At 43.1% G+C, this 27,584-nt stretch overlaps 1 protein-coding gene across 5 annotated transcripts in view; it reads left to right on the top strand.

Moving 5' to 3' along the window:
* STK31 (serine/threonine kinase 31) overlaps positions 1-27,584 on the top strand; it is an 85,638-nt gene that overhangs the window by 11,149 nt on the left and 46,905 nt on the right. For all 5 annotated transcript variants that reach the window (XM_074945774.1, XM_074945775.1, XM_074945777.1 and 2 more), the window contains 5 exons: positions 1,841-2,036; positions 6,128-6,243; positions 7,442-7,601; positions 20,957-21,079; positions 27,391-27,570. In XM_074945774.1, the coding sequence (XP_074801875.1) occupies positions 1,841-2,036; positions 6,128-6,243; positions 7,442-7,601; positions 20,957-21,079; positions 27,391-27,570 (775 nt within the window). The remainder of the gene's footprint in view (positions 1-1,840; positions 2,037-6,127; positions 6,244-7,441; positions 7,602-20,956; positions 21,080-27,390; positions 27,571-27,584) is intronic.

Genomic DNA, 27,584 nt, shown 5'->3' with positions numbered 1-27,584 from the left:
TCTCTTCAGTGTTGTTACTCTTATCTTTACTATTTTATTAATCTGCGCACTTGTGTAGCAGAGAGAGAGAGGGGTCATGCAGTGAGAGCACAGCTAATTCTCTATGTATTAACTATCTGAAGAATGTCCATCCCTTCTTCCCCTTTCCCCCCTGCTCTTGGAAGAGCTTGGGGCCTGGCTGTTAAGAAACATTGATGAAAGTTGGGACAGTGGTTCCAAGGTAAGGGAGAAGACGATGTGCGAAGGTTTAGTTGAGGATTGAAGTTGCAAGGCATAGGTCCCTGCCATAGTTTTGCAAAAGAGACAACACAGTTATACATTATATAAGTATGCACTCACACATGTTGTTTTCAGCTTATGATAGAGCATATTGGTTACTTGCGCTGGAGCTTACCTGATTCAGTCAGTCCATGTTAATTTTCCTGAATATTAAAAAAAAAAATTCACTGTCCAAAAATATAAAAGTATAAAAGTATATCTTTTTTGTCTGTTGGGGAAGGGAGTACAAGAGCTATGCTCAGATGAAATAAAGCCAAGTATTATAACTGGAAGTAAGTATGTGTCTGTACCTCTTGTGCTTACAGTGACAAGAGGTGGTGATGTTGGTCATAAATCTTTAAAAAGACACTCATGGTAACTAGAGTTTCCAGGGCTACAATTTGCTGAAGAAGGGGAATGTGGGTGGGAAAGATGCTGCTCAGTAACCGGAAATGTTAGGCAGCAGAATAAGTTAATGTCTTCTAAAAATATATATATTTGAATTTCACTGGATTTTCATATTTTCCTGATCTCCTCTGTCTATTTAAGAATTTTATAGAGAGCCCATCACTGAAGCATCTAGGGGCATGACTTCCCCCATGTTATGTGTTGCAAGATCACATTCTGGAACACCAGGATGTTTGTGCACATTGATGTTTGAGACCCTAATTTGGAATGCAGCTCAGTTAGCTTGATAGTAAACTGCCTCATCCCTGAATTGCTTTGAAGTAGCCAGCACTGTTTCCTGAATTTTAGAGAAGCTCAGGGTCTGGTAAACAATCCATTCTTTCTTCCTTTCTGCTGCAGCAGCATTGTCCTCCATAATGTCCAGACTGGCCTAGGGAAATGGGCACCTCTGGGTAGAAAGGAGATCCTAGCTTTTTACTTCTTCCCATTCCCAGGGCTGTTTTTAATAATACTATGCATATCCTAAACTTTATTTAGTGAGGTCTTTTGTACATATATGCCCATGAAGGAAACTCAGGCACAAAGAGGTTGTGGCATACCCAAGTCACAAGGTAGTTTATGGCTGAGGTGGGAACAGAACTGAGATCTTTGATCTCTGATAAACTGTTTCAAATCACTGTTCTTAGATATGGGGGATATTTCTTGCCCATCTTTGTAGAGGTTTACACATGACCACTAACTGTAAAGTGCTTGGGTCCATTTTACAGACAGAAAATCTGAGTTACAGCAGGTTTAGACTTCCCAGTGCAGCATGTGATGTACTGAGTCTTTTGTTTTTTGGGAGGGCAGGGGGAAGAGAGAGGAATTTGATTTAAAATCTTTTACTGAAAATACTTGAATGTAGAAGAAGGTTTGTCCCAAGCAAGTGAAACCAAATAAAGGGGTGTGTGTGCCTTTTTTCATTGATGTATACAAATCTGTTTGAAGACCAGCGTGGGAAGGTCACACTTCCAAAGAGATGTGGCATAATTTAATCATGTATAATTGCTTATACAGTAGACTTCTATTCTTGATCTGTATGACTAAGGTGTTCTTGACAGTCATGATTAAAGAATTGTCGTACCATTCTAAAATAAGGATCTTGATTCTGTTAATATTCATTTATTTTTAATAGGGAAAAATTGATGGCTTGTGACTTTATTATGGGGTCAAACATCAGTTTGGCAAAAATAAAACAGGATCAGAAACTGATTGAAGAGAATGAAAAGCTCAAAAAGGAGAAAGAGATTCTCCAGGAGGAGAATCACATTCTCCTCCACAATTATAAAGAACTAGAATCGACGATTGCACAGCTGAACCATCAAGTGCAGGTAAGTGAAAAAGCGAGGGAGATTCTCCTGGTGCCCTTTCGATCCTCACCATCAAGATTGCTTTAGATTGGTAACTTCGTAATCTTGCTGTAGTAGGATACTTACTCACCTGTCTAATAGACTTATCTGATTAATTTCTATGGAAATCTGTCTTCCACAGTAGACTGAATCTTGCTTCTGGCATATAGACTGAAACTTCTTTCGTACAGAGGAGAGGTCACATTGGCTTTGAAAACATCAGATTATGTTGACTCATCCACAACTTGAGTCACATAACTGGATGAAATAGATTGCTTCTCTAACTGTGGTGCCAAATAAAACACAAGTGTATGTGTGATATACTCCACAGTAAAAGATGTTTGTTCTAATTGAGAAACATAGTACTTAGTACCAGATTTACTGATTGATTTTGAAAACGGATAAGTGGAATATGGTGTGAAAGAAGATGCTTGACCCAAATTATCAAAATGAGAGCGTGTCTCCTATGTTAAATGTATCTTGTATTTGCTCAGGTTTGAATAACATGAGATATGTACCTTTCAGAAGTGTTGAAAGAGCAAGTTACCTTTGATCTGATTCCTTGAGGTTGGGCAGTTGAGGTGGGTGCGTGTCTACGTCCCATTGTTCCAGAGATGTGCATTTGTGGAGGCCAATCTTCCACTGTGAATACAGGTTTTGGGGTATTGGTAGAGTAACTGGCACACAGGAGCCTGTCTCCTCTCCCGTTCCTGCTGGACAGCAGATCAAAATGAAACGGACAGGGAGGAGAACTCAGGACTTGGAATGCAAGTGAGAGGGAGCAGGAATGTTCAGACGCAGCTTTGCTGCCCAGTAGCACTGCCATATCCTGTGGTGAATTGCCTCTCTTTAGGAGGGCAGCTTTTCTTGCCTCATCTCTCCATGACTGATCAGTATGCAAAAGTCATCGCCAGCGCTTCTGTCCTCTGAAGATACTATCAGATCTTTGACAGGTTTCAGAGTGGTAGCTGTGTTAGTTGGTATCAGCAAAAACAATGAGGAGTCCTTGTGGCACTTTTAGAAACTAACAATTTTATTTGGGCATAAGCTTTCATGGGCTAAAACTCAAAGTGGGTTTTAGCCCATGAAAGCTTATGCCCAAATAAATTGGTTCGTCTCTAAGGTGCCACAAGTAGTACTCGTTTTTATCAGATCTTCGTAACTCCAGATAAGTCGGAGTAACATTGGTATATCTACACTGCAGTTAAAAACCCACGGTGCCAGTTGACTCTGGCTCGGGATAAGGGGTTGTTTAATTGTGGTGTAGATGTTTGGCCCAAGCCCAATGTCTACACCAAAATTAAACAGCCTCTTAGCCTGAGCCGTGGAAGCCTGAGTCAGCTAGCATGGGCCAGCTGGAAGTGTCTAATTGCAGTGTACGCATACCCCTTAACAAACAAGGTGGCAGCCAGTGGCCCGTAAGTGAAGTTGTTTGAATGCCTGGAGTACAGATAGAATCTCTGCCTTCTGAGAGTTCTGTTGGCTTTCTTCTCACTTCCTAAGATGAAAGGTTGAGTGTCTTTTTGTGTTAATCATGCATAGAATCATAGAATATTAGGGTTGGAAGGGACCTCAGGAGGTCATCTAATCCACCCCCTGCTCAAAGCAGGACCAATCCCCAACTACATCGTCCCAGCCAGGGCTTTGTCAAGTCTGACCTTAAAAACCTCAAAGGAAGGAGATTCCACCACCTCCTTAGGTAACGCATTCCAGTGCTTCACAACCCTCCTAGTGAAAAAGTTTTTCCTAATATCCAACCTAAACCTCCCCTGCTGCAACTTGAGACCATTACTCCTCTTTCTGTCATCTGGTACCACTGAGACCAGTCTAGATCCATCCTCTTTGGAACCCCCTTTCAGGTAGTTGAAAGCAGCTATCAAATCCCCCCATATCCTTCTCTTCTGCAGACAAAACAATCCCAGTTCCCTCAGCCTCTCCTCATAAATCATGTGTTCCAGCCCCCTAATCATTTTTGTTGCCCTCCGCTGGATGTTTTCCAATTTTTTCACATTTTTCTTGTAGTGTGGGGCCCAAAATTGGACACAGTACTCCAGATGAGGACTCACCAATGTCGAATAGAGGGGAACGATCATGTCCCTTGATCTGCTGGCAATGCCCCTACGTATACATCCCAAAATGCCATTGGCCTTCTTGGCAACAAGGGCACACTGTTGACTCATATCCAGCTTCTCGTCCACTGTAACCCCTAGGTCCTTTTCTACAGAACTGCTGCCTAGCCATTCGATCCTTAGTCTGTAGCGGTGCTTGGGATTCTTCTGTCCTAAGTGCAGGACTCTGCACTTGTCCTTGTTGAACCTCATCAGATTTCTTTTGGCCCAATCCTCTAATTTGTCTAGGTCCCTTTGTATCCTATCCCTACCTTCCAGCATATCTACCTCTGTTCCCAGTTTAGTGTCATCTGCAAACTTGCTGAGGGTGCAGTCCACGCCATCCTCCAGATCGTTAATGATGATATTGAACAAAACCGGGCCCAGGACCGACCCTTGGGGCACTCCACTTGATACTGGCTGCCAATTAGACACGGAGCCATTGATTGCTACCCATTGAGCCCGACAATCTAGCCAGCTTTCTATCCACCTTATAGTCCATTCATCCAGCCCATACTTCTTTAACTTGCTGGCAAGAATACTGTGGGAGACAGTGTCAAAAGCTTTGCTAAAGTCAAGGAATAACACGTCCACTGCTTTCCCCTCATCCACAGAGCCAGTTATCTCGTCATAGAAGACAATTAGATTAGTCAGGCATGACTTGCCCTTTGTGAATCCATGCTGACTGTTCCTGATCACTTTCTTCTCCTCTAAGTTCTTCAGAATTGATTCCTTGAGGACATAACCATGTTTAAATTAAAAGGTTGTGACATAGTACTTAAAAGACAAGTCTTCCCTTCCCATGGCTGCATGCTGGGTGGAGCAATTTAGATAATTAATTTTAAAAAATCCTCTTGATTTATATCAGTTTGAGGCTTTCTAAAACTAATTGGAAAATGATTATTATTGCAACTTTAGATTAAAATTTAATATGAACTCAACTATATATGCTGTTTGTTCTAAATGGCACTCCTAGTAGGGTATCTTATTTAAGTTTTACAAAACTGGTACAGGCCTCCCCTCCCTCCTCCCCCCCCCCCCCCCAAAGCTGAAAGTAAAGGACCCGATCCTGCTAATAGTTAAGCAGGTATATAATTTACTTACAGATGTTCCTGTTGACGACATTTTAATGAGCATAAGTATTTGCAGCGTCCAGGGCTAAATTGCTTTTATTAAAAACTATACTTAGCCTTTGACCCTTCAAAACAAAATCTGTGTGTTCACAATAAGCTTCTAAATAACTTTTAATGATTAACTCTTTAAATACAGATACACCAAAGTTTTCAAAAATAGGCTAAAATTAGGTGCCAAAACATGGATTTAGAAGCCTGAGTGTGATTTTTAAAAGCACCTAAATGATTTATGTGCACAAGTCCAGTTAACTGCTAGCTGCAAACCCTGATCAAGGAGTGTAATTTGGTATGAGTTTTTTTCATCTTTATTGATTTGTGGAAGTTCAGTATATTGGAAGAGTGATATTGATTGCAAATATAGCACAGGGTATTTGCTTATCAATTGGTGTTTGCATTTGTGGTGGTCTGACAGTAAAGATGTTAATGGGGTCCTGGACTTGTTTTTTTCAGCATCGATGAGCATTTTAAGTGTAATATTTCTTAGTGGGAGGAAAATCTCAATAAAATCTGAAATTCTGCTAACAGTTAGGAAACGGAAGAAGTACAAAGCATCCCCTTCAACGATTTAAGACTAAAAGGGGAAGAAAGTAAAAACTAGCAATATTTAAATACAAAAATATAATTTTTTAAAATCATTATTTTCATCCACCATAGGTGCACGACCATATATAGCCATTTTGTCTGTGCTGGGCACAGACGTGTCTGTATTTCATTTCTAGTTAAAAATCCCAGTAATACTGTGTTTTAGTAATCTAGGCTAATGATTTAACCATTATTTGTGTCCTTTGTCACCCCTTCTCTGTCCCCACCTGCCAAAAAATCAATAATGCAGGAAGAAAAGGAAGCATCTGAGGAAACTCTTAAACATTTGGGGGAAACTCTGCATACATATGTAGGAACTAAACTGAGAAGTTTGGCTGCCCAGGTTGAGGTACTGAAAGAAGTTAGGTATGTACACGTTTTTTAACTGTACCAAATTACCACTGCTGTATTTTTTTCTTTTAAAATGAGTGCATGCTATTTGTTCCCTCATTCAGTTTTAATTTTTGTAGTCATTATTTTATTCTGCTATTTTCCTTTTAACAAAACTAACACGAAAAGGCGTAGAGAAGTCTTTTGGACTTGCCACTACAATCCTTGACTGAAATCTGCAGCTTTTGTATCCAGCTGTCAAGTTGGTAGACTAGTTCCTGCCTTCCAATGTTGGTTGGATAGATCTGAAGATTTTAGTTAAGATCTTTGTATTTCTTTCTTACTATCATAGCAAACAGCTTGAAATTCCTATTCAGAGTCCTCAGGCAGGTAGTTTCTGATTAAAGTTGTTAAAAAGTATGAGCACAGTGAAATACTTTCACTGCTGATCATCGGCTAGCCATTCAAATTACACACCCCCTATCTGGGATGGGCTTTTAGAGCGCATGCTGCTATTGTTATTCAAGCTAGCTAGATCAGAGCTAACTCGGGTATGGTGCAGGGTGCAGTGTGCTGTAGCCACACCTTTGATTGCAGTGTAGACATAAGTCTTTCCTGTGGTTCCCTCTCTGTGCTGCTTTGTTTTGTGTTGCCTTTTTGTTGTGTGTAGGTTGCAGAGTGAAACAAAATGAAGCAGTACAAGGCAGCTGTGGAAAGGGCTGTGTTGGGAGAAGTCTAGGACAGAAGTGACCATCAATTCTAGTGAGAAGGAAGTCACTATAGTGTGTTTAAGAGAGAAAATGGATGAGCTTTTCAAAGAGAGAGGTCCCTAGGGTAGAGAATAAATCTAAGAAAAATGAACAGACAAAATATAAAGGGAGGGAATGAGAAAGCTCAGAGCAAGAGAGAAAACGCAAGTGTAGCCTCTTATACTATTGAATATTCATATATACCTGTTACTTCCTGCAATATTGTGTTACTTGCTGGCAGATGTCATACCGTTTCACTGTCTTCTTTTTTGAGATGGGAGTGGGTGAGAATACCTGCAGGGACAAGTGAAAGTTCTGCTGACTCACTGTTATTGGATATGAAATTAGGTTAATGTGGCAGGTTTTAAAAAACAATTATGTGCACCACTATTGAGTAATATTGTTCTAATATTGTTTCAAGCTATGAAGAAAAGTGTTTTCCAGCTAAATATTCTTGTTTAATTCTTTCTCTCCTCACCACCCAGGTGTGCAAATATGAATGTTCATTTTGGAGATGACCTCTTCAGAGCTGTAAAGGAGGTTACTGAAAGGTGTCTCATTGTTCCGTCTTCCTTGGGAAAGTTGGAGAAGATTTGGGCAGAATATAACTTGGCTCAAGAGATGATTCAGTTGTGCAAAAATGTGGTGGGTTGGATGTTTGTTCCTCAGATCGGTAATTTATAGACTGTTGATAGAGTACATTAGTCTTATAAAGTGAACTCTGGTATCATGAATAGAGAATGGAAAAATCTACCTTGCCTTGGGAAACTGCAGTATTTTCCAGGAATGATAAAATTGGATTGTTTGCTTCATTTTAAAGATTAAACTTTTGACACTCCTGACTTAAATGAGGCTTTTGGGGCATTCAGAGCCATCAGAACATGGCAGGTGAGGGTTATTGGTATGCTCCTTGCTCAGAAGGCGAGCAGATGTGGTATGGGTTTTAACTAGGCTGCAACTTTATTAGTCAAATTACATCCAGGGTTCCCATCGGGGAACAGTCCAGTGCAGTGACTTGCACCCCATTGATCTTTTGCCTTTTCTTGGGGCTCCCACTACAGAGGGAGCCAATCATCAAACTAAGAAGTTCTCTGTGCGCTTCCACTCGCTCTCTAGCATGTCCCCTTTGGTGGTTAAGGCGAGAGGGGACCTTGGCACCCCCCTTCCCCCCAGCCAACATTGCTATCAAACACATTGATGGGGCAGTCCCCCTGCAGTAGTATCCCAGCCCCTGGTTTGTACTTGCCCCCTGGGGGTTAGACACATGCCCCATCTCCTAAGGAGATGCCATTGGGAGGCTGCTATGTTACCTTTTTGGATCTGGAGCCTAAATCAGCAAGTTCCTGCACTGGGTACCTGCCAAAAGTTGTGGCAAGTGAATGTCTCTCCAATAGATGCAAACTTTGCCCTCCGGGACAGGGAGAATCCCAGCCCTCTGGTTGCCCAAAACTCAACCCCTAGATTTCATTGTGAGGAAGGTGAGAGAACCTCACCAACCTTGGCCAGTTTATGGTATGTAGAAACATTCCTTCCCAGCCCCAAAGTGGTGACTACCACAGCCCGCAGCAACCTAGATAAGGGAGGGAATGTTGGTTGACTGCTGGAAGCCAGCAAACAGAAGTGGCCTTGAGCACGGGGATCCTATCATGGCTGCAAATCTTATGCCAAATCCCGTGAGACCGTAAGCCCACCCTGGAAGTTCTGAGGAGGCTGGCAGTCTTATGGGATCCACTCCCTGCTGTTTGACCTCTCTTGTTGTGTTAGCCATCAAAACACACCCCTTCCTAGGCTCAGGGCTCTTTTGTGTTGTTGTTATAGGAAACTAGTTTCAACTTTAATGTTGGAGATTGTGTCTCTCTGTCACACCCCACAAGTGATCTTTCAGACAGTATGCTAAATACAGGAGAGCTCTATGTTCCCTCTGTGTAGTAGGGAGAAAACAAAAGCGTTAATGATACAGAAATGGGTGTGGTGATCTAGTGTAGGAGAGAGCATGCCACCCAGCATAGCCATTGGCAGCCTCTTTATGTCAGTTAACTTGATTGGAGCCGGCCCAAGTCAGGGAAGGTTCTAGTTATGTGCTTTACTGGTGATTGATGGGCAGGGCAGGGTCTCAGCCAGTGGGAAAGGGGGATCCCCCTCTCCATGTCCCCCATGTATGGCTCCAGCATTGGGAGAAATCAAAGAGAGGAGTGGTTGAAACCAGTGTTCTGTGGAGTCCTTGGAACCAGCAAGAGAAATCAATGGTTTGTATATGTTTTGGGGACAAAGATGAGGGGATTATACTTCCGCTAGCAGGAGGCTGCTCCTACCTCAGGTACTTCTCCAAAGCTACCCAGGAGAACGGGGAAAGGAACCGTTATTCACACAGCACCCCTCTCCCCTCCAATGTGCGCGCACACATGTTATTTTCCCCGATTACGCTCCCAAGTGGGGGCTTCTTTAGGCTTCCCTTACAGGCTTCCTGTGCACCACATCTCTCTTTGGTGCTGGCTTGTGCTGCTGCATGTTCTGTAATGTTTACCTACCTCATAATTCCGCTATAGAGGCTAAAATAATGTTTGCAAGGAGTCTTGAGTTTTTTTAATTTGGAGGATGCTGTAATATAGCTTTATCCATTGATCTCAAAGGACTTTGCAGAGCAAGGTAAGAGTATCATAAGTGCAAAGTAACTTTTGTTATTAATATATTTATCCCTTTCTGTATAACCTACCTGGGAGAAAAAAGAAAAGGAGTACTTGTGGCACCTTAGAGACTAACCAGTTTATTTGAGCATGAGCTTTCGTGAGCTACAGCTCATTTCATGGGATGAAGTGAGCTGTAGCTCACGAAAGCTCATGCTCAAATAAACTGGTTAGTCTCTAAGGTGCCACAAGTACTCCTTTTCTTTTTTCTTTTTACGAATACAGACTAACACGGCTGTTACTCTGAAACCTACCTGGGAGAGTCACTATGACCAAGTTCAGTAGTTCTGCAGATAAAGTGAACCCTCAGGATTCATCATTGCTAGAAAAGATAACTTTATCTTACAAAATGTGAGACCAGTAGACAATGTGTCATGAATTTTCTCCTAAATTTAAGAAAAAACGTTTGAAGTAAGTCTGTTTACTTCCCAAGCACTGCAGAATTATACTGATGCATTAGTTCGTGAAATGGACTAGAAAATTACTGTAAATAGAAGAGAAACAAGTCCCTTTTCCTCACCATGCATGAGCAATATTAAAACTAAACAATAGTAAAAAAGAAACTCTTTAAATTTTCAGCTTTTAATGATCCAGTAGGTTAATTGTAAACAACATAAAGAGATTTGTTTTTAAAAATAGTGTTTAACTTTGCTCTGCGTGAGTAACACCCACTACGAACACATATGTTAACAGTAAAACAAATGAGCTTGTTATAATTTGTTTACAGAGAGGTGGTCAGTAATGAAGAGAAATAGGTTGGTTGCCAGGGCTTTGATATTCAAAGTTGTTTAGGAGTAGCAGCAGCGAACAAAGAGAAAGAAGGAGCTTACAGGCCTAGAGCAGTCTTAAGAATTTATTTAAGTGACTTGTCCTTGGGAACATCCTTCATCCCAGATGAAGCAGCAGCAGTTGAAATCTTTTTGAGATACATGGGTTAATCAAATATGAGCAGCAGAGGACAAATAAAACAAAGATCCAGGCTAAGAGTGAAACCAGCACTTGAGTGATCTGCAGAATTCATTTTAAGGTCTCCCTCTCTCACCACCTCTGATTTGCTACAATTCATTTATGGAACAATCACTTAGGGAAAATAAGCTGAGCAAATGCTAGAAGTGACCTGATGCGTGAAGAGGATCTCTCTAGTCTCAACATGTTCGTTCTCTGTGAGATAATTGGATAAGTTTGGAACTGTCTGCAACCAGCCTGTAATTTTCTGTGAAGAGATTTTGTAATAGTGTATTACAGCACACAGAATTGTTACATGATAAACATCATGAAGGGAAGATCTCTTCACATGGCAACTTTTTGTTAATCCTGATATGCTCTAATTGGTGGGACATAGCACTGGGGTTCCACTCCCTGCTTGTTGTGGATGGCTAACAGTATGACAAATGCTACACACTCAGTAGAAAAGTTTCTTTTTACAAAACTATACTTTGGGTCATGTTTGACCTGATGTGTCTCCAATTACATAGAATCTAGCTATCATCTTGTTTGGAATCTTGTTTGAGCGCTCTGACTGTGCAGTGAAGAGAACAAGAGTTCCTGCGGCAGGGTTACAAGTAGCATGAAGAGGAAAAGTTGAATAGACAGGTAATAGTGCCAGGGGACAGGCAGGCCTGAGAGGAGCAGAGGACATACAAATGGGGAAGTGTGTTCAGGCTTAGAGCAGCCTGAAGAATTAATTTAGACACCAATTCCCCAGGTGAAGTAGCAGCAGCTAGAGGCAGAAAATTTTGCATCTCCAGTGGGATTTGTGGGGCAAGTACCTCTGAAGTCTTTGGGAAGTGTAGAAGAAAGAATTTGAGTTGTAGTGACTCAATACCAAAACCACTTTTCTTAAATAAAAAAAATTCTTGTTTTTAACAAAAGCTGTCTTGTTTCTAAAGGACATAGTGGTATTAAGACCTTTTCTAATGAATTACCTAAATTTAAAATCCATGTGTAAGTGGAATAACACACTCCATAGAGTGTTAGTTAATAAGCACCTCTATTGGGTTGATGAGAATACAAGGCATGCACCTCAAAGGTTGATTAATATACACCTAGTCATCATTACATAATCTAAATAATGTTGCTCTAAATGTTGACTTTTAATCTATCAACAGTTGAACAGATCTCAAAGTTTGAGAAATATTTGTCTTCAAAATTGTCTGATGGTTTTAATTCCATATACAGTTTGAAATGAAGTGCATAAAAACCCAGTGAGCCCAAATAAGCAATGGACAGAAAATTTGTTGATTATGTCTACTTGCTCATTCTGTCCATTTAACTCATTAAAACAATTTTTATTAGCTCCTTCATGCTATGCACTAGCCTTAGGAACATTATTGATATTTCCTCAATTCTTCCTTCTCTACCCTCTCTGCTATGTTGGTACTTTATCTTGTCACATCTCTAATTAGTTTGTAAGATCTTTGAGGCAAGGATCTTTTCTTTTTTTTTGGCAGGCACATAACATAGTAAATAACACATGGACAAGTAAACCTAATACAGGACTGGTTGCATGAGGAATATAATGCTAGGTGCAGGGCAAATGATATAATATGATCTTAATTTTCAGCATCTTTACTTCCCCCAGTTTTCTTAGACTGACTTAACTAGATTCTTCCAATTTTTGTGTGTACAGCCTGCAATGGGTGGCTTTTGAGCCTGTATAGTAAGTGTAAGGTAAAGCAGACCTGATATGGAATGAGATGTATCTAGATGCAGTTTGGCAAGTTCTTGACCCCATTTTTTTTATCCAGACTGGGTTTATGTACCCTGTGAAGGTCTTCCCTTTCTTAGTGGGCCTTGAGAGTTATGTCTTTGCCTTAGTGCTCCATGTGGAAAGTCTCTAATTTTGGTGTTTTTTGCCTCTGGCACAAGTGACCAATTAAATGGTAGACATTTTGGGGATACTAACACTGTTGATCTTGAGCCGTTTGTTGGTTTCCCAGACTTATTATGTTGGGGGAGGGGATATAACCCCCCCTCCCCTGCACCACAGTAACATTTAACTTTTAAAAATAGGAGCTACACAAGAATGAGGATGGCAGTTAAATGGCATATTAAAAAGAACAATCACAAAGGTAACATGCCTGCAAGCAGCATGAGGACTACTTAAAAACACCATAATAGATGCTCAGAGTAAATATACATCCCAACATCAAAAAAGACAGGAGGACCAAAAAGAATGGCTAAACTGTAGAGTGATGGAGGTTGTTAGAGACAAAAAAGGAATCCTTTAAAATTTGGAAGTCTAATTCTAATGAGGAAAATACGAAGGAGCACAAACTCTGGTTAGCAAAATGTAAAAGTGTAATAAGGCAGGCCAAGAAAAAATTTGAGAAGCAACTTGTTAAAGATGCAAAAACTAACAGTAAATTTTGTTTTTAAGTACATCAGACCCAGTAAGCCTGCCAAACAGGCAATGGGGCCATTAGACAACAAAGGTGTTAAAGGAGCACTCGGAACATGAGACCATTGCAGAGATGCTAAATGAAGTCTTTTAATCCCTCTTCACTGCAGAAGATATGAGAGGGAGATCCACATCAGAGCTATTCTTTTTGGGCAACAGTTCTGAAGTACTATCCCCAGTTAGTGTGTCACCAGCAGAGATTTTGAAACAAATTGATTAACTTCATGGTAATAAGTCACCAGGACCAGAGGCGTTCACCCAAGAGTTCTGAAGGAACTGTGTGCACATGAAATTGCAGAACTACTGACTCTAGTATGTAACCTGTCATGAAAATCAGCTTGTGTACTAGATCAGTGCTTCTTAAGCTATCTGATGTGGGGGACCAGCAATTTTTTTTTTTCCAATGTGCACGCAGACCGGCAGCCGATGGCTCATGGACCGGCAGTGGTCCGTGGACCACCACTTTTAGTAGCACTGTACTAGATGACTGGAAGGTAGCTAATGTAATGCCAATTTCTAAAAAGGGCTCTAGAGGAGGTCCTGGCAATTACAAGCCAGTGAACGTAACTTCAGTACTGGGCAAATTGGTAGAAACTATGATAAAGAACAGAATTAGCAGACACATAAACACAGTTTGTTAGGGCAAAGTCATCATGGCTTTTGGAAAGGAAAGACATGCCTCACCACTCTAGGGTGTATGTAGTTAGTGTACATAGTTAATGAAAATAGATCTTGTTATTTGAGGGACTCTTTCGCCCCAGGGGCCGGGCATATCCCAGTCTCCAGACTTTAAACCTTGTGCCTCCTGTGGCAAACCTATTCCCATGAGTGACCCACATTCCAGCTGCTTGAAGTGCTTGGGGGAAACTCATGTGAAGGACAAGTGCCAGAACTGTCATGACTTCAGACTCCGCACTAAAAAAGACAGAGACATTAGCCTGAAGATGATCCTCTTGGAAGCCGCTCTTAGAGTTGAGCTGCTCCAATTCAGCGCCGAGCACTTTGGTGTTGGTGCGAAGTGTCCCTTGGCACCGAGCTCTTCCCGGCACTGTTCAGTTGGGTATCGAGGAAGAAGCACAAAAAGCAGCAAACTGACAGTGCAGAAGAAAGACAAGCAGGAGAAAGGCAGCACAATGAGACCTGTGTTGGGCTGCTCTTCCACTCCTGGGCCTACGATGGCACTGTTGACTCTGCCTAGAGCGATGAGTCTGGTGCAGGCCCCTCTGCCGATACCTGGAAGCCACTGTGGCACCAGCGGTCTGATTGTTTCATTGACGCTGGAGGCTTTCCAAGTTACGAGGGGCCTACTTTCTCTCCCAGTCCCCCCTGAACTCTGTTGGGACACCCTCCAGCTCTGATATCCAGAAGTAGGAAGGAACAAGGGGTGTTGGGCTCCTTTCTGGCGCCCACTAGAAGCAAGCCGACCCTGATCCCAGGCTCCCAACCATCTCCAGTCTGCCATCGGTTCACAGACCCCGGCACGGCACGGTGGCAGAATTTGTACCGCTCTGCTGTGGTCTCGGAGAGAGGACTCTTCTTCTGAATCTGAAGGGGAATCGTATGTGCAACCTAAGGCTCAGCACCGGAACCCAGCCTGTGCACCACCAGACTTCGATACCGGTCCCCCCTCCACTGGCAGTGACCTTACTGGAACTCCTGGGCGTTTCCCCTTGCATTGTTCCTACTCAGTGGCTTCTGAGAAGTGGACTAAGCTCCTTATCACTTGGCACCAGACCCCGCCTCCAGTACTGATGTTCAGGAGATGGCTCAGGTGGACATCGTTGAGGCTGAGGAAGAAAAAGGAGCCTCTCCTCCTTTGCAAGCCGCCTCATTTTCTCCAGACAAGGTTGTCAATGGGACCCAGTAGCCTGCTTCTGCAGGACGATTTCAGGGCCCACCAGGACCTTTTGAAGTGGGTAGCTTCATTGGAATTTGGGTCTGGAGATTGAGTAGCTTAAAGAGACATCACACAGCCTTATTGATATCCTGGCTGCAGCAGCTCCCTCCAAGGTGGCCTTACCCATCAGTGAGGCTGTGATGGGACTGGTCAAGCCTCTCTGGCAAATTCCTTCTTCTCTGCCCTCCAACCTCAGGGGGCAGAGAAAAAATATTATGTCCCAGTGAGTGGATTTGAATGCTTGTACTTGCATCCCCCTCCAGCATGCCTGATTATGTTTGCAGCAAATGAAAAGGATAGGTAGGGCCAGTCAAGCACTACCACTAAACAAAAAGACACCAAGAAACTGGACGTTTTCAGGAGAGAGAGTTTTCGACAGGTAGCCTTCAACTATGTATCTCTAACCAGCAAGCTTTTCTGGGGAGATATATATATAATAGTGGGACTCCCTGGCGATATTTAAAGATTCTCTGCCTCAAGATTCAAGGAAGGAGTTTGCTGCCCTCTTGGAAGACGGTAAGAATGTGGCCAGGACACTCTCCAGGTGGCGCTGGATGCAGGCGACTTGGCAACCAGGACAGTGGCCTCCACTGTCACCATAAGGCCTTGTTTGTGACTTCAGTCCTCGGGGCTTCCTCATGAGGTCCAACAGCCCATCCAGGACCTCCCCTTCAAAGGCTCCTCTGTATTCTTGGAGCAGATGGACACAAGATTTCAGGACCCAAAGGACTCAAGGGCCACCCTACGATCCTTAGGCTTTATGCTCCATCAGCTTCCAGGAAGCACTTGAGGCCCCAGCAGCCTCTTCATTTCTTGGTGCCTACCAAAGAAAAGGGAGAGGTTAAAAGCGGTGCCAACCACTCCCGTCCACCTCAGTCTCACAGCTGGGGTCTCAGAGGTACTCTGGTGGGCCCACGCAGGCCTTCTGAAGGCGCACCTGGGGGCGATATACCAGTCACCATTTCAGATGCCTTCCCCATCCCTCTTCAGGGACCCTTCTTAGGAGAACCTCCTTGTCCAGGAAGTGCAATCCCTTCTATGAATGGGGACTGTGGAGGAGGTTCCACAAGAGGAAAGGGGTTTTATTTCCAATATTTACTAATCCCAAAGGCCAAAGGGTGCCTCTGGCCTATTCTGGACCTGCATTGCCTCAAGAAATATCTCAAGAAACTGAGGTTCCACATGGTCTCCCTGACCTCCATCATTTCCTTCCTGGATCCAGGAGACTGGTATGCTTCCCTCGACTTAAAGGACGCATGCTTTTACATTTCTCTTTTCTGTGGCCACAGAAGATTTCACAGGTTTGTTGTGGGTTAGTGTCACTATCAATTCAGTGCTCTTCCCTTTGGCCTATTGGTGGCCTCCCAGGTCCTCACGAAGTGTAAGGCAGTGGTAGTAGCAGCCTTCCTCAAATGGTGAGGCATCCAGATCTGCTCGTACCTTGAGGCTCGATGACTGGCTGATCAAGGGTTGGTCACAGACTCACATTCAGAACAGCATCAACACAGTCCAAGCCACCTTCCGAGTGCTGGGGCTGCTGATGAACTAACAAAAGTCAACTCTTTTGTTCTGGCTCAGAGAATAGATATTATTAGGGTGGTTGTGACGGGTTGGATCACAGAAACCCCCTGGGAGCTGCCACCTGATGTTCCAAGACTACTTCTGCCCCTGCTTTCCTGCCCAGCAACTTAGGACTTCAGAGTCCTGCCTGGTTTGAGCCAGATCCGCCTGCTGCAAACTCAGACCCAGGTCTGAGCCATGTCCCCTAACAGCTGTAGGCTTAACTGAAAGCAGCTTACAGAAGTGTGCCTGTCTTTAACACTCAGATGTCCAACTCCCAATGGGGTCCAAACCCCAAATAAATCTATTTTACCCTGTATAAAGCTTATACAGGGTAAACTCATAAATTGTTCGCCCTCTATAACACTGGTGGAGAGAGATGCACAGCTGCTTGCCCCCCCCCCAAGTATTAATACATACTCTAGGTTAATTAATAAGTAAAAAGTGATTTTATTAAATACAGAAAGTAGGATTTAAGTGGTTCCAAGTAGTAACAGACAGAACAAAGTGAATTACCAAGCAAAATAAAATAAAACACGCCAGTCTAAGACTAGTACAGTAATAAAAACTGAATACAGATAAAATCTCACCCTTAGAGATGTTTCAATAAGTTTCTTTCACAGACTGGAGCTGGGCACCTTCCTAGTCTGGGCACAATCTTTTCCCCTGGTACAGCCCTAGTTCCAGCTCAGGTGGTAGCTAGGGGATTCCTTATGATGGCTGCCCACCTTGTTCTGTTCCACCCACTTATATATCTTTTGCATAAGGCGGGAATCCTTTGTCCCTCTGGGTTCCCACCCCTCCTTCTCAGTGGAAAAGCACCAGGTTAAAGATGGATTCCAGTTCAGGTGACATGATCACATGTCCTGTGAGACCCCAAGCCTTCATTCCTCCCAGCCTGACTCAGAGGAAGGCCTGCCTGCAAACAGAGCCATCCACAGTCAATTGTCCCAGTTGATGGGAGCCATCAAGATTCCAAACCACCATTAATGGCCCACGCTTTGCATAACTACCATAGGCCCTTAGAGTTATATTTCATATTTCTAGTTTCAGATACAAGAGTGATACATTTATACAAATAGGATGACCACACTCAGTAGGTTATAAGCTTTCTAATGATACCTTACAAGAGACCTTTGTATGAAGCATATTTTAGTTACATTATATTCACTCTCTATATATAGAGTGCATCACAGTGGTGCTCGACTTGACCCAAGCTGGGGCCTTCCTGCCGGAGGCCTGATTCTGGACCATGTCGGACCTGATATCCAATGTAATGGTCCACCTAATTAAGACAGCTCAGGTTTGCCTCAAGCTACTGGGGTACATGGCGGCATGTACTTACGTGGTTCAACATGGAAGACTGTGCCTCAGGCCTCTCCAGATGTTGCTAGCATCAGTATATTCCCTGAGCAGATACCACTTGGACTCTGTGCTCGTGGTTCCTCCCCTAGTCCTCACCTCCCTGAAATGGTGGAAAGACCCAAGATTGGTAATGATGGGGGGTGCCCTTTGTTGCCTCTCGACCATCGGTAGCTTTAATCTCTGATGCTTAGCTTGTCAAGTGTTCCTTCCCCAGATCTCAGGCGAGGCAGTACAAGTCCTGACAGACAGTACCGCGGCCATTTCTATATCACCAAGGAGGGAGGTGCCCAGTCTTCAGCCCTGTGTCAGGAGGCTATCCGTCTATGGGACTTCTGCACAAAGCAATCTATTCATCTCAAGGCGTCACATCTCCTGGGAGCCCAGAATGTACAGGCAGATCACCTCAGCAGATCCTTTTCCTCTTTACATGAGTGGTCCCTTCATCTGGAGGTCACCAGGTTCATCTTCTGAAGGTGAGGCCTCCCCAGGTGGACCTGTGTGCTACCAGAGAGAATAGGAAATGCCATCAGTCTTGCTTGGTACATGGGCACAGCCCATGCTCCCCCTCCGACGCTTTCCTGCTCCCATGGAAGCAGATCTCCTATTGTACATCTTTCCTCCAATCCTTTGGGTCCACAAAGTCCTCCTAAAAGTCAAACGAAACAAGGCAAGCGTTACTCTGATAGCCCCGGCATGGCCACACCAACACTAGTTCAACACACTCTTGGACCTGTCAGTAGCAGCTCCACTCTATCCAGGACCGGCTCCAGGCACCAGCGCAGCAAGCAGGTGCTTGGGGCGGCCAACGGAAAGGGGCGGCACATCCGGCTCTTTGGCGGCAGGTCCCTCAGTCCCCCTCGGAGAAGCAGCAGTGGTAGAGCTGCTGCCGAAGTGCTGCTGATCGTGGGTTTTTTGTTTGTTTTTGCTGCTTGGGGCGGCAAAAACGCTGGAGCCGGCCCTGACTCTATCTCCCATTCTATCCAGACCTAGTCTCAAAGACTCCAGCTGGTTGCTTCACCCGAACCTTGCCTTCTTGCACCTAATTGCATGGATGCTGCATGGCTGAATCCAGAAGAACAGACTTACTTGGAACAGGTCTGGCAGATTTTGCTAGGTAGTAGAAAGCTGTCCACGAGGGCTTCCTATCTGACTAATTGGAAACTCTTCTTGACATGGGAGTCTCTCAAGCTCTCTCTCTGTCTCAATCTTTCCTTCAGTCTATCTTGGACTACTTGCTCCACTTAAGATGCGAGGGCCAAGCCCTTCTACTTATCAAAGTGCACTTAGCAGCCATCTCAGCCTTCCACCCACTGGTGAACAGTAGATTACTGTTTTCCCATGAGGTGACAGTGCGGTTTCTCCAGGGGCTGGAGAGGCTCTCTTCTCAGATCCATGAGCCGATATCCCCCCATGGGACTTAAACCTGGTTTTGTTGAGACTCACGGGTCCCTCCTTTGAGCTGCTAGCATCATGTCCCCTGCTGTTTCTCTCTTGGAAGGATGCCTTCTTGGTGGCGATCACTTTGGCCAGAAGAGTCTTTGAAATCAAGGCCCTGACATCAGAACCGCCTTACACAATATTCAAGGACAAGGTCCAACTTGGCCCCCACTTGGCCTTCTTTAGAAAGGTGGTGTCACAATTCCATAACAGTCTGGCCATTTTTCTACCAGTCTTCTTCCTGAAGCCTCACAAGAACTCTGAGGAACAGCGGCTTCACTCACTAGACCTTAGGCGTGCCCTCACCTTTTATATTGGAGGACTAAACACTTCTGCAAATCAACAGAGCTCTTCGTCGCAATAGCGAAAAGGATGAGGGGGTTCCGTGTGATCTTGTCCTGAATAACTGCAGGTATTTGGGCCTGCTACACGCAAGCGAATGTCCCGCCTCCATCCATCTTAAACACTCACTCCACAAGAGCCCAGGCTTCGTCAGTAGCGTTCCTTGCACACGTCCCAGTCCAGGACATCTGTAGGGCCACAACTTGGTCATCTGTGCATACCTTTGCATTTCACTATGCCATCACCCAACAGGCCCAGAATGATGCCAGTTTTGGGAGAGCAGTGTTGCTGTCAGCATGTCCATGAACTCTGAGCCCACCTTCTGGGGTACTGTTTGAGAGTCATCTAACATGGAATGAACATGAGCAAGCGCCTGAAGAAGAAAACACGGTTACTAACCTTTTTGTAACTGATGTTCTTCAAGATGTGTTGCTCATGTCCATACCACAACCAACCCTCCTACTCTTCTGTCGGAGTTAACGGCAAGAAGGAACCGAGAGGGTAAGTGGCTGGCAGCACCCTTTATACCGACTCATGCTCATGCACTCCAGAGGGCACTAGAGCTGGTGTGATGGATACCACTGAGGGGAAAACTCCCTGGCAATAGTGTATGCGGCATGCACACACCTAACATGGAACGGACATGGGCAACACATCTTGAAGAACAACAGTTATGGAAAGGTTAGTAACTGTTTGTTTTTTCTTCTCACTCTACTAGAAAGATGGGTCAGAGAAAGCTGAGGTAAAACTGTGGAATTGCAATATTCTATGTTCCACAGTCACAAGACAGTTTCTAAATATTCCTATGTTGTAAATTTTTTGGAGCAAGGACTGACATAGTAAATGTGTGTACTACATCTAGTCAAATGGAACCCCTAATCATTGAAAGGGATCTCTCAGTACCACTGTAATATAAATAATCCAAAAGAAAACTTGTACATGTTAGATGTTTGCAATAGCAATCAAAACCCACCAGGTATGAACTCAGTAATACGGAAATCAACCACTGTGTTTGTATTCTACTAGCTTGTATTGTAGGTATGCTTAGGTGTGATGGATACGGCATTTCCAGCGGTGGATATAACAGGAATGCTGATCCCCTGAAATAGTGTCTAAAGCCTGTAATTTCATGTGTCACTCATTCCTATTCTAGTGTGATGCATTGTAACCTAACTAGTTAAGCTCACTTTTTATAAACAGGAAGCAATTTTACTTCATAAGGAATCTGAAGGAAAATATCTTGATATCATTTCTTTTTATGTTGTGCTTGCAAGGAGTTTAGAAGTGATCTCTGACTGCTGTTTCTTCTACATAGAATGAAAGTGATGTCTTAATTCTCAAGAGAAATGAAGTGCAACAGAATTTGTACTCTGCAGTGGAAGAATTCATTCGGGAAGTAGATGAGCTACCTCTCTCTGAGCGTTCAACTATTTTGCAGGTTGGAAAGAAACTTTTTACTATTATTATTAAACACCTCTAATCTGCTCTTCAATTTTTTTTGAAGTTCAGTGTGTTAGAATTGGAAGTTTCAACAGCAATAATTTGAGCTTAGTGTGTTACGTGGCTAGGCAATACAACTTTTTCTACATGTTTCTGCTAAATTATCTCTATAGTTTGATTTACTCAGTAAGCACAGCAACTTGCAATACACTTTTTAAAAGTTCTAGTCATTTTTGTTCAAAATATGTAATTAGTCCTATACTTTTACAGTGTATATGCTGAGGTTCCCTGTAGTGTTGTTTTTTTTTTCCACATGGAAAATGGGGAAGGTAGTGGGAAATTACTTAAAACCATATACAGACACATTTTAAAATATTCAAAAACAGTTCAGCACTGAAAAATGGTATCAAGCCTGTATTCCTGTTTGTGGAGTTCTTTCATTTGAAGACAAAAGAATGTGAAAACTAAGAATTACTATAATCCAAAATCATTAAACACTTTTCATCTCTGTATTAAGCCTCAGCCTTTAACAGTTTACTGTTCTGACCCTTAAACCATTAGGAAAATGACCAATTGCTGATTGTTTGTAAGCAGTGTGTCCCTGTAACCCCAGGAACTCTTCATTTGGTGTTGAAAAGGGTTTAGATGCTAGTTTAGGCAGAGCAAACCAGTGTTCAGCACATTCACAGAAACCCAGCGAAACTTGGTTTCAGTCATGCTGTCTCAGTCATGCTTTCTGTAACAATTTTGTCTGATCTCTGTTAGCAGCTAGAATGTTCTCAACACCATTTGAAGTGGGGAAGAGTGGTTAGCAATGGGTTGTCTTTTCTGAGGCAGACAAACCCTAATGTGTGTGCTGCTTTTCACATCACGTGTGAATGAATGTCAATCAAGAAGAAATAAGTTGTGATGATCAAGCTCAGTTCCCCTGTAACACATGATGGCTTCGAAACCTGGCCTGTGAAAGTGAGTGCTAGTATTGTATATTAGCTCATGGCCACATAGGGCACATCTGCAATACTTTTTTTCCCATTTTTTCCTTTTTTACTCTGTTGTGATATACACACTTGAAAATGTGACTAAGTTTTTTACATTTGAAAAAAATTCTTTTATAACCAAAATTTCAGTATGTTTGAGGGATTTTTAATGGAGAAACTTTATTGTAGTGAATAATGATAAGCAAATATACATTCTTCTTCATTAAGCTGTACCACTCAAGATCATAGTAACAATGAGTCATCTGAGTACATGCAAACAAATGAGAACCCAAACTTCGGCCAACCTGTTCAAGTCTGGCACGGATCTGATCAACATGTCAATAAAAATTAGCATTATTGAAAACATTTGAATTGGGAATTTTTTTAAATAGTGCATTCAGAAGTACAGTTATATCTAAAAATACTTGTTTTTCTGATTCTGCTGCTCTACTGCAGAACTGGATGTTTTTGATTCACTAGAAAATGAAGTCATATAAATAGACTATCAGGGTCTGGCATCATTGGAAAGAATGAAATGTCTTGATCTAATCGTTTCAAATTAGGAAAAAAAATCAGTTTTATTCTAGCTGCATTACAAGATTGTGCTTCTTTAGCTCCACTAGGTGGTAGTCTTTAAACATTTTTTAGATGCTGCAGTGGAATAGAATTGCAGCAAGATTTTTTCAGATAGTTAATAGTGTTTTGAATGTTGAGTGCATTCAGACCTTCTCCTATTAGTTGTGTTGAACAAAATAAACTTTTTTTCTTGTTCTTTAAGATAACTCTGCTGACAGACTCAACTAGTATTGTGGTGAAAGACTAAAATAATACTTCCAAATGCTACCAAATGCCTTGGTTATAGACTAGTCTAACATATAGCTGCTTGGGTTTTCAGTTACTGTGCTTACTCAGTAAGAGCAATTATGAAGAAATAGGATTCAATTTACAGGATTTTAACAGGAAAGTTTTCCTTGATAGCCTGATTCCTCATACAGATTATTTCTTCTAACTAGTTTTTCAATGTGACTAGTTCCAGACGTATTTATTACAGGTTTGGGAATAATATTGCAATAAAACTGTTTCAGTTCAGAAAGTATGTTGTTACACAGACCTGTTTTCAGGTGCTAAGTAGCACTCTGAAATTAATTTTCTTTTCCAGATGAAATGTCTGTTTTGTTTCTGTCTATTCTCAACCCAGAGGTTACTTCTCCAATCTCTTCGCCAACTCCCGTGCACAAAATAAATTGTGGTAAATTCTTGTCCAGCTGTTCTTGAGAAAGTGTAAAAAAGGGTTTTCATCAGGCAGAAATTCTTCAGATAATTCAGATGGCTGTTATAAACTTGTCATAGACCTACCCCTTAGTTAAGAAAAGCATATTTTGCATATTTGAAGAGGTCTGGTTTAGAATGAAGTAGTAGAAAACCATCTGTTATGCTTGCGTGAATCTTATTCACTACTATCACAGTGGTCAGGCACACTTTTAAATAATAAAATAAATTCAGTGTCCCAAACTGTAGCAGTGTTGCATGTTTTAATGTTGGGAAGTTTATTTACGGTCCCTACCACAGCTAGAAATCTGCTATGCTGCACATTTACAGTATAAGAGTCTAATTGTAAAAATATAATCCTATACAATGCTAGGTACATGTAATGAGGCTATTCTAGTTGTTGGAATAAGTATTTTCTGTCTCTTGTATATCTAAATTCTCAGCCATCCTGTTGCATAATTTTTTTTTGTATTACAGTATTATATGTTATCGTATCTTGTGCATTCAACAAAGATTTACATCTGGTACGTTAACCTTGTAAGTTATGTTGTAGCAATGTTAGTATACATTATTGTTTCCAAAATCATTGGGGAACTGGACATGATCAACTAATCAGAATTGTGTGATCTACACCTGCAAGAAGGTAAGGAGTCAAAAAAGGCTGTTATTCAGGGAAGGGTACCCGGCTAGTCTCCTTCCTCTTCAGTCTTTTTTTTTACCTCCTGAATGTATAGGTGATGCTTCAACCTTCTGATCTATGAAGGACAGTTAAGAGACAACTATGTTATGAAAGATAATTGGAGGGGATAGTTTGCCTATAGCTAAATCCAGGTCTGAGGCACTGGCTGAGACTCCCCTTAGGAATAATCTTCTTCCCATGCTGCTGCCTCTTTCCATTCACCAGTGGCATGGAACACCTCTGCTACATTTGGGTAAGGCCTCTAATGTTGCCACCCTGTGTGTGTGTGTGGGGGTGGGGGGAAGCCCAGGCTTAGCCTCTGCCTGTCCTCAGCTATCACTGGTGTGATGGGAGAACTTTAGCTATAGGCTCCTCTGTTCTCTATAGCTTCTGGTGATCTTGGGCTCCTTTCCACCCCCATCTCATGTAGCAGCTTATTCCTAAGAGGGAGGTCTGGATCAGGTACATACATGCCTCTACCCTGGTTTCTCTCCAGCTTGCTCTGTCAGCAGTGAGGGTAGTGGTACCAAACTTTTCCTGTCACACTCCCCTCTTACCAGTAATGGAATCTGGCTGCATCCCCCCTCCATTACTGCACAGTTGGCTCAGCAGAGGAGTTTGGGTGAAACTGGGCCTGGGGGAGCAACTGGGGCTAGAGGTGGAGCTGGCCTGGGGTGGAGAGGGAATGAGGGCAGAGCTGTGGCTGGGGGCAGAGTGGAGGTGTGGCTGGGGGTGGAGCTGGTCTGGGCACCTCAGCCTTGAAAGTTCCTCCATGCCTCCTAAGGGGGCATGCCACACAGTTTGGTGACCACTGAGCTAGGGGAACCTCTTAGTGACTTCTGCCACTTGGAAACGTATAATGGCAGGCAGCTGCCTAAGTTCTCTGCTACAGCAGGAAGCCTTATACAAGTTGCCCTTCCCTGTGGTTCCTGTTGTGCCATTGGGCCCTTTGTTGTGATAGCCTTGGGTTCTGCCAAGGGTACCCGACCCCTTTATTGAGCAGGTGCAGAGCCAGCCTCTTCTGGCTTCATACAGATCCACGCATTTCTTCATCCACAGTGGGTTCTTTGCCTGCTTTCTCCGTTGTTTGCATCCACGGCAATGTGTGTGTGTGTGGGGGGGCGGGTTGATCTGACTGTAGTCGGTTTACATTGTATGGGACGGATCATCAGTCAGCCAAGGGAATCTCCTTCAGCATACAACAACTTTCTGAGTTCAGTGCTTCATCCCTCTTTCCTCAGTTCCAGTTTTAAGACTCCTATCTGTGCTCCCTCATCAATTTCCCCTTTCCCGCCCTCTTGATGCTCCAGTCCCTCTTGCTCTCTGATTCTTGCGGAGAGACCCTGTTGGCCTGCCTCTTTGAATCCTGGAAGAGGACAGCTTGCTGGAGCCGTGTTAGTGGGAGAGTTGGGGTGGCAGTGTGAAGTACTATGCCTCTGATCAAGCAGAAGCTCTTATTGCTAGGATATTAGCATCTTTGGAGGAAAACAGCCATCTCTAAGAGATGCTGTACAGTTCCCCATAGTGTTCTCCTTTTGCAAGGTTGTCACTGTTGGTAAGTGTCTTACTTCTCCCCAAGTGGCCAATAAGTATTTCTCTGACCTTAAGGTCAAAGTAGTGGGTGTCGCCTCTAAATCTGCTCTGCCTACTTTCTCATCACACCAGTGATGCTATTCATCCATAGAGAATCTGGGCCAGATTTGCAGTTGCTCTCCTTGCTGTCCTGGTTGTCACCATTTAGCATTGATCGCTCGAGTGCTGCAGTCTGGTCTCAGCAACTGGGTCACAGAGGTGACTGTCAGGGCCACAGAAGTGATGAAGTGGTCATTGGAAGACTCCGGGCAAGTGACATAGTTCTCGTGTAATGTCATTTTTGGTAGTGCCCAGTTGGCCGTCAGCTCTGTTGGTGTCTCCAAGCTTGGCTGCAGGCAAGTTTAGCTCTGGGACTAGAAGGATGACCTACCTGCAGAGATAAAGCTTGCTGCCAGATTCTTTTTAAAGGAACTGAACTCTTTGGAGAAGGCCTTGGTAATATAACCTGAGCATTTTGAGGCCTAAGAAAACCCATTGTCTCAGTTTCAAGCAAGCCTTTCAGCCTCATTCTCTCATGGTTATATTAAGTCCTTTTGATGCAGGGAACAATCTAGACAAATAAAATCAGCAGTTCACCACCTTTAGAGCTCATGGTAGGAGCTTGCAAGCTGATAGGAAGGTGTTTAGCACAAAAAATACTGTCAGCCATTCAAATCCCCTTTTTTGGGGAGCACTTTATCTTTTGGTCACAGAAAATCAAATGCCATCATCAAAAAGGAACGCACAAATATTCCCTAGCATGGAACTTCTTATCTAGGTGCACAACCCTAGGTTCAGAAAATAGCTTTTTGCCAGGATGTATCAGCAGAGAATTGACCTAGCATTTTCTTCAATTTATTTGTCCATCTTTTTTCTTTAGAAGTGTGGGTTTGCTCCCTAAGCTTTGGCCTGAAAACCATCTCTTTCATGCTGACTTAGTCGTGCCCCCGTCCCCGTCCCCCCCAAGTTCCATATATGGAGGGAAACTCCACGTTTCAAGTATTTATGTTGTATTTACATTGAACTGGAAGTTTCAGGATTGGAAAAGCCCTGTTTATTAGGGTCTTGAAAATGCACAGGGTAGGTACCTCAGATACTGCAGTTTCTGTGTGGGATTGTTCTCTTAGATTATGACCAAAAGAGCTCAGGAGAGATTTGACTAGAGACCTGTGTCTCCTGGCATCAGTTTAGGATGTCAGAGCTGTTATGTGGTTGGCACATCTCACGACCCACTTGTTCTCTGCATTTGGACCGCTCTGTAGGGAGCAATCTAAGGTGAGCTCCTTTTTTCTTAGTACTATTGGTCACATCCACATCCAGTTCTTGGTCACAGGGAAGAAGAGATTTGAGAAAGGGAAAATTACTTTATTGTAGTCTCTCCTCTCTCCCGCCCCCTCCCCCCACCTTCTGAATCCTGCTTTCCTCTCGCCTGTCTTTTGTATGCTATTAGATATGTCTGAAAGTGCTTGATTGGAAAGGCAGGAGCCTGGTTATGTAGATGCCACCATGATTCACAGACTTTTTGACATCTTACCTCTGGCAGGTGAGAGACATAGCACAGCCAGTTCTGAGAGGAAAGAAGGAGACTACACACTTAGCAGTAAATAATAGTGTAATTTGTGACGTGAATAGGATGTGGGTCTAGATTTTCAGAAGTGAAAAGTGCTGTAGTGAGTCAGCACACAAGCTTAATTCTTTCATTTGTGATCATACATTAAATGTCTTTTAATGGCCTGTTTATAGGACGTCCATCAAGTTCTTTGCTGTTTGCATACCTGCTGGTTTTTTTTTGTTGTTGCTTACCCTGTACAGGAACTGTCTGCTTCTCTGGAGGCAGTATATGGTCAAGCTAGTGAAGCAGATGACTCTGAGGAGGCATTTCAGCAGTTTTTTGAGTGGAAGCAAACTAAACTGGAAGAATTCAGTCGTGTCAGAAGTGGTACAAATGCTTCCCTACAGATTCTTGCAACATGGTTCAGTGGCATGATAAAGGTAGAACAGACTTT

This window comes from Natator depressus, chromosome 2, assembly GCF_965152275.1.
Source record: "Natator depressus isolate rNatDep1 chromosome 2, rNatDep2.hap1, whole genome shotgun sequence".
Taxonomy (NCBI): Eukaryota; Metazoa; Chordata; order Testudines; family Cheloniidae; genus Natator; species Natator depressus.
Note: the sequence above shows the minus strand (reverse complement) of the source record. Positions and strands in the feature narration are given on the sequence as shown.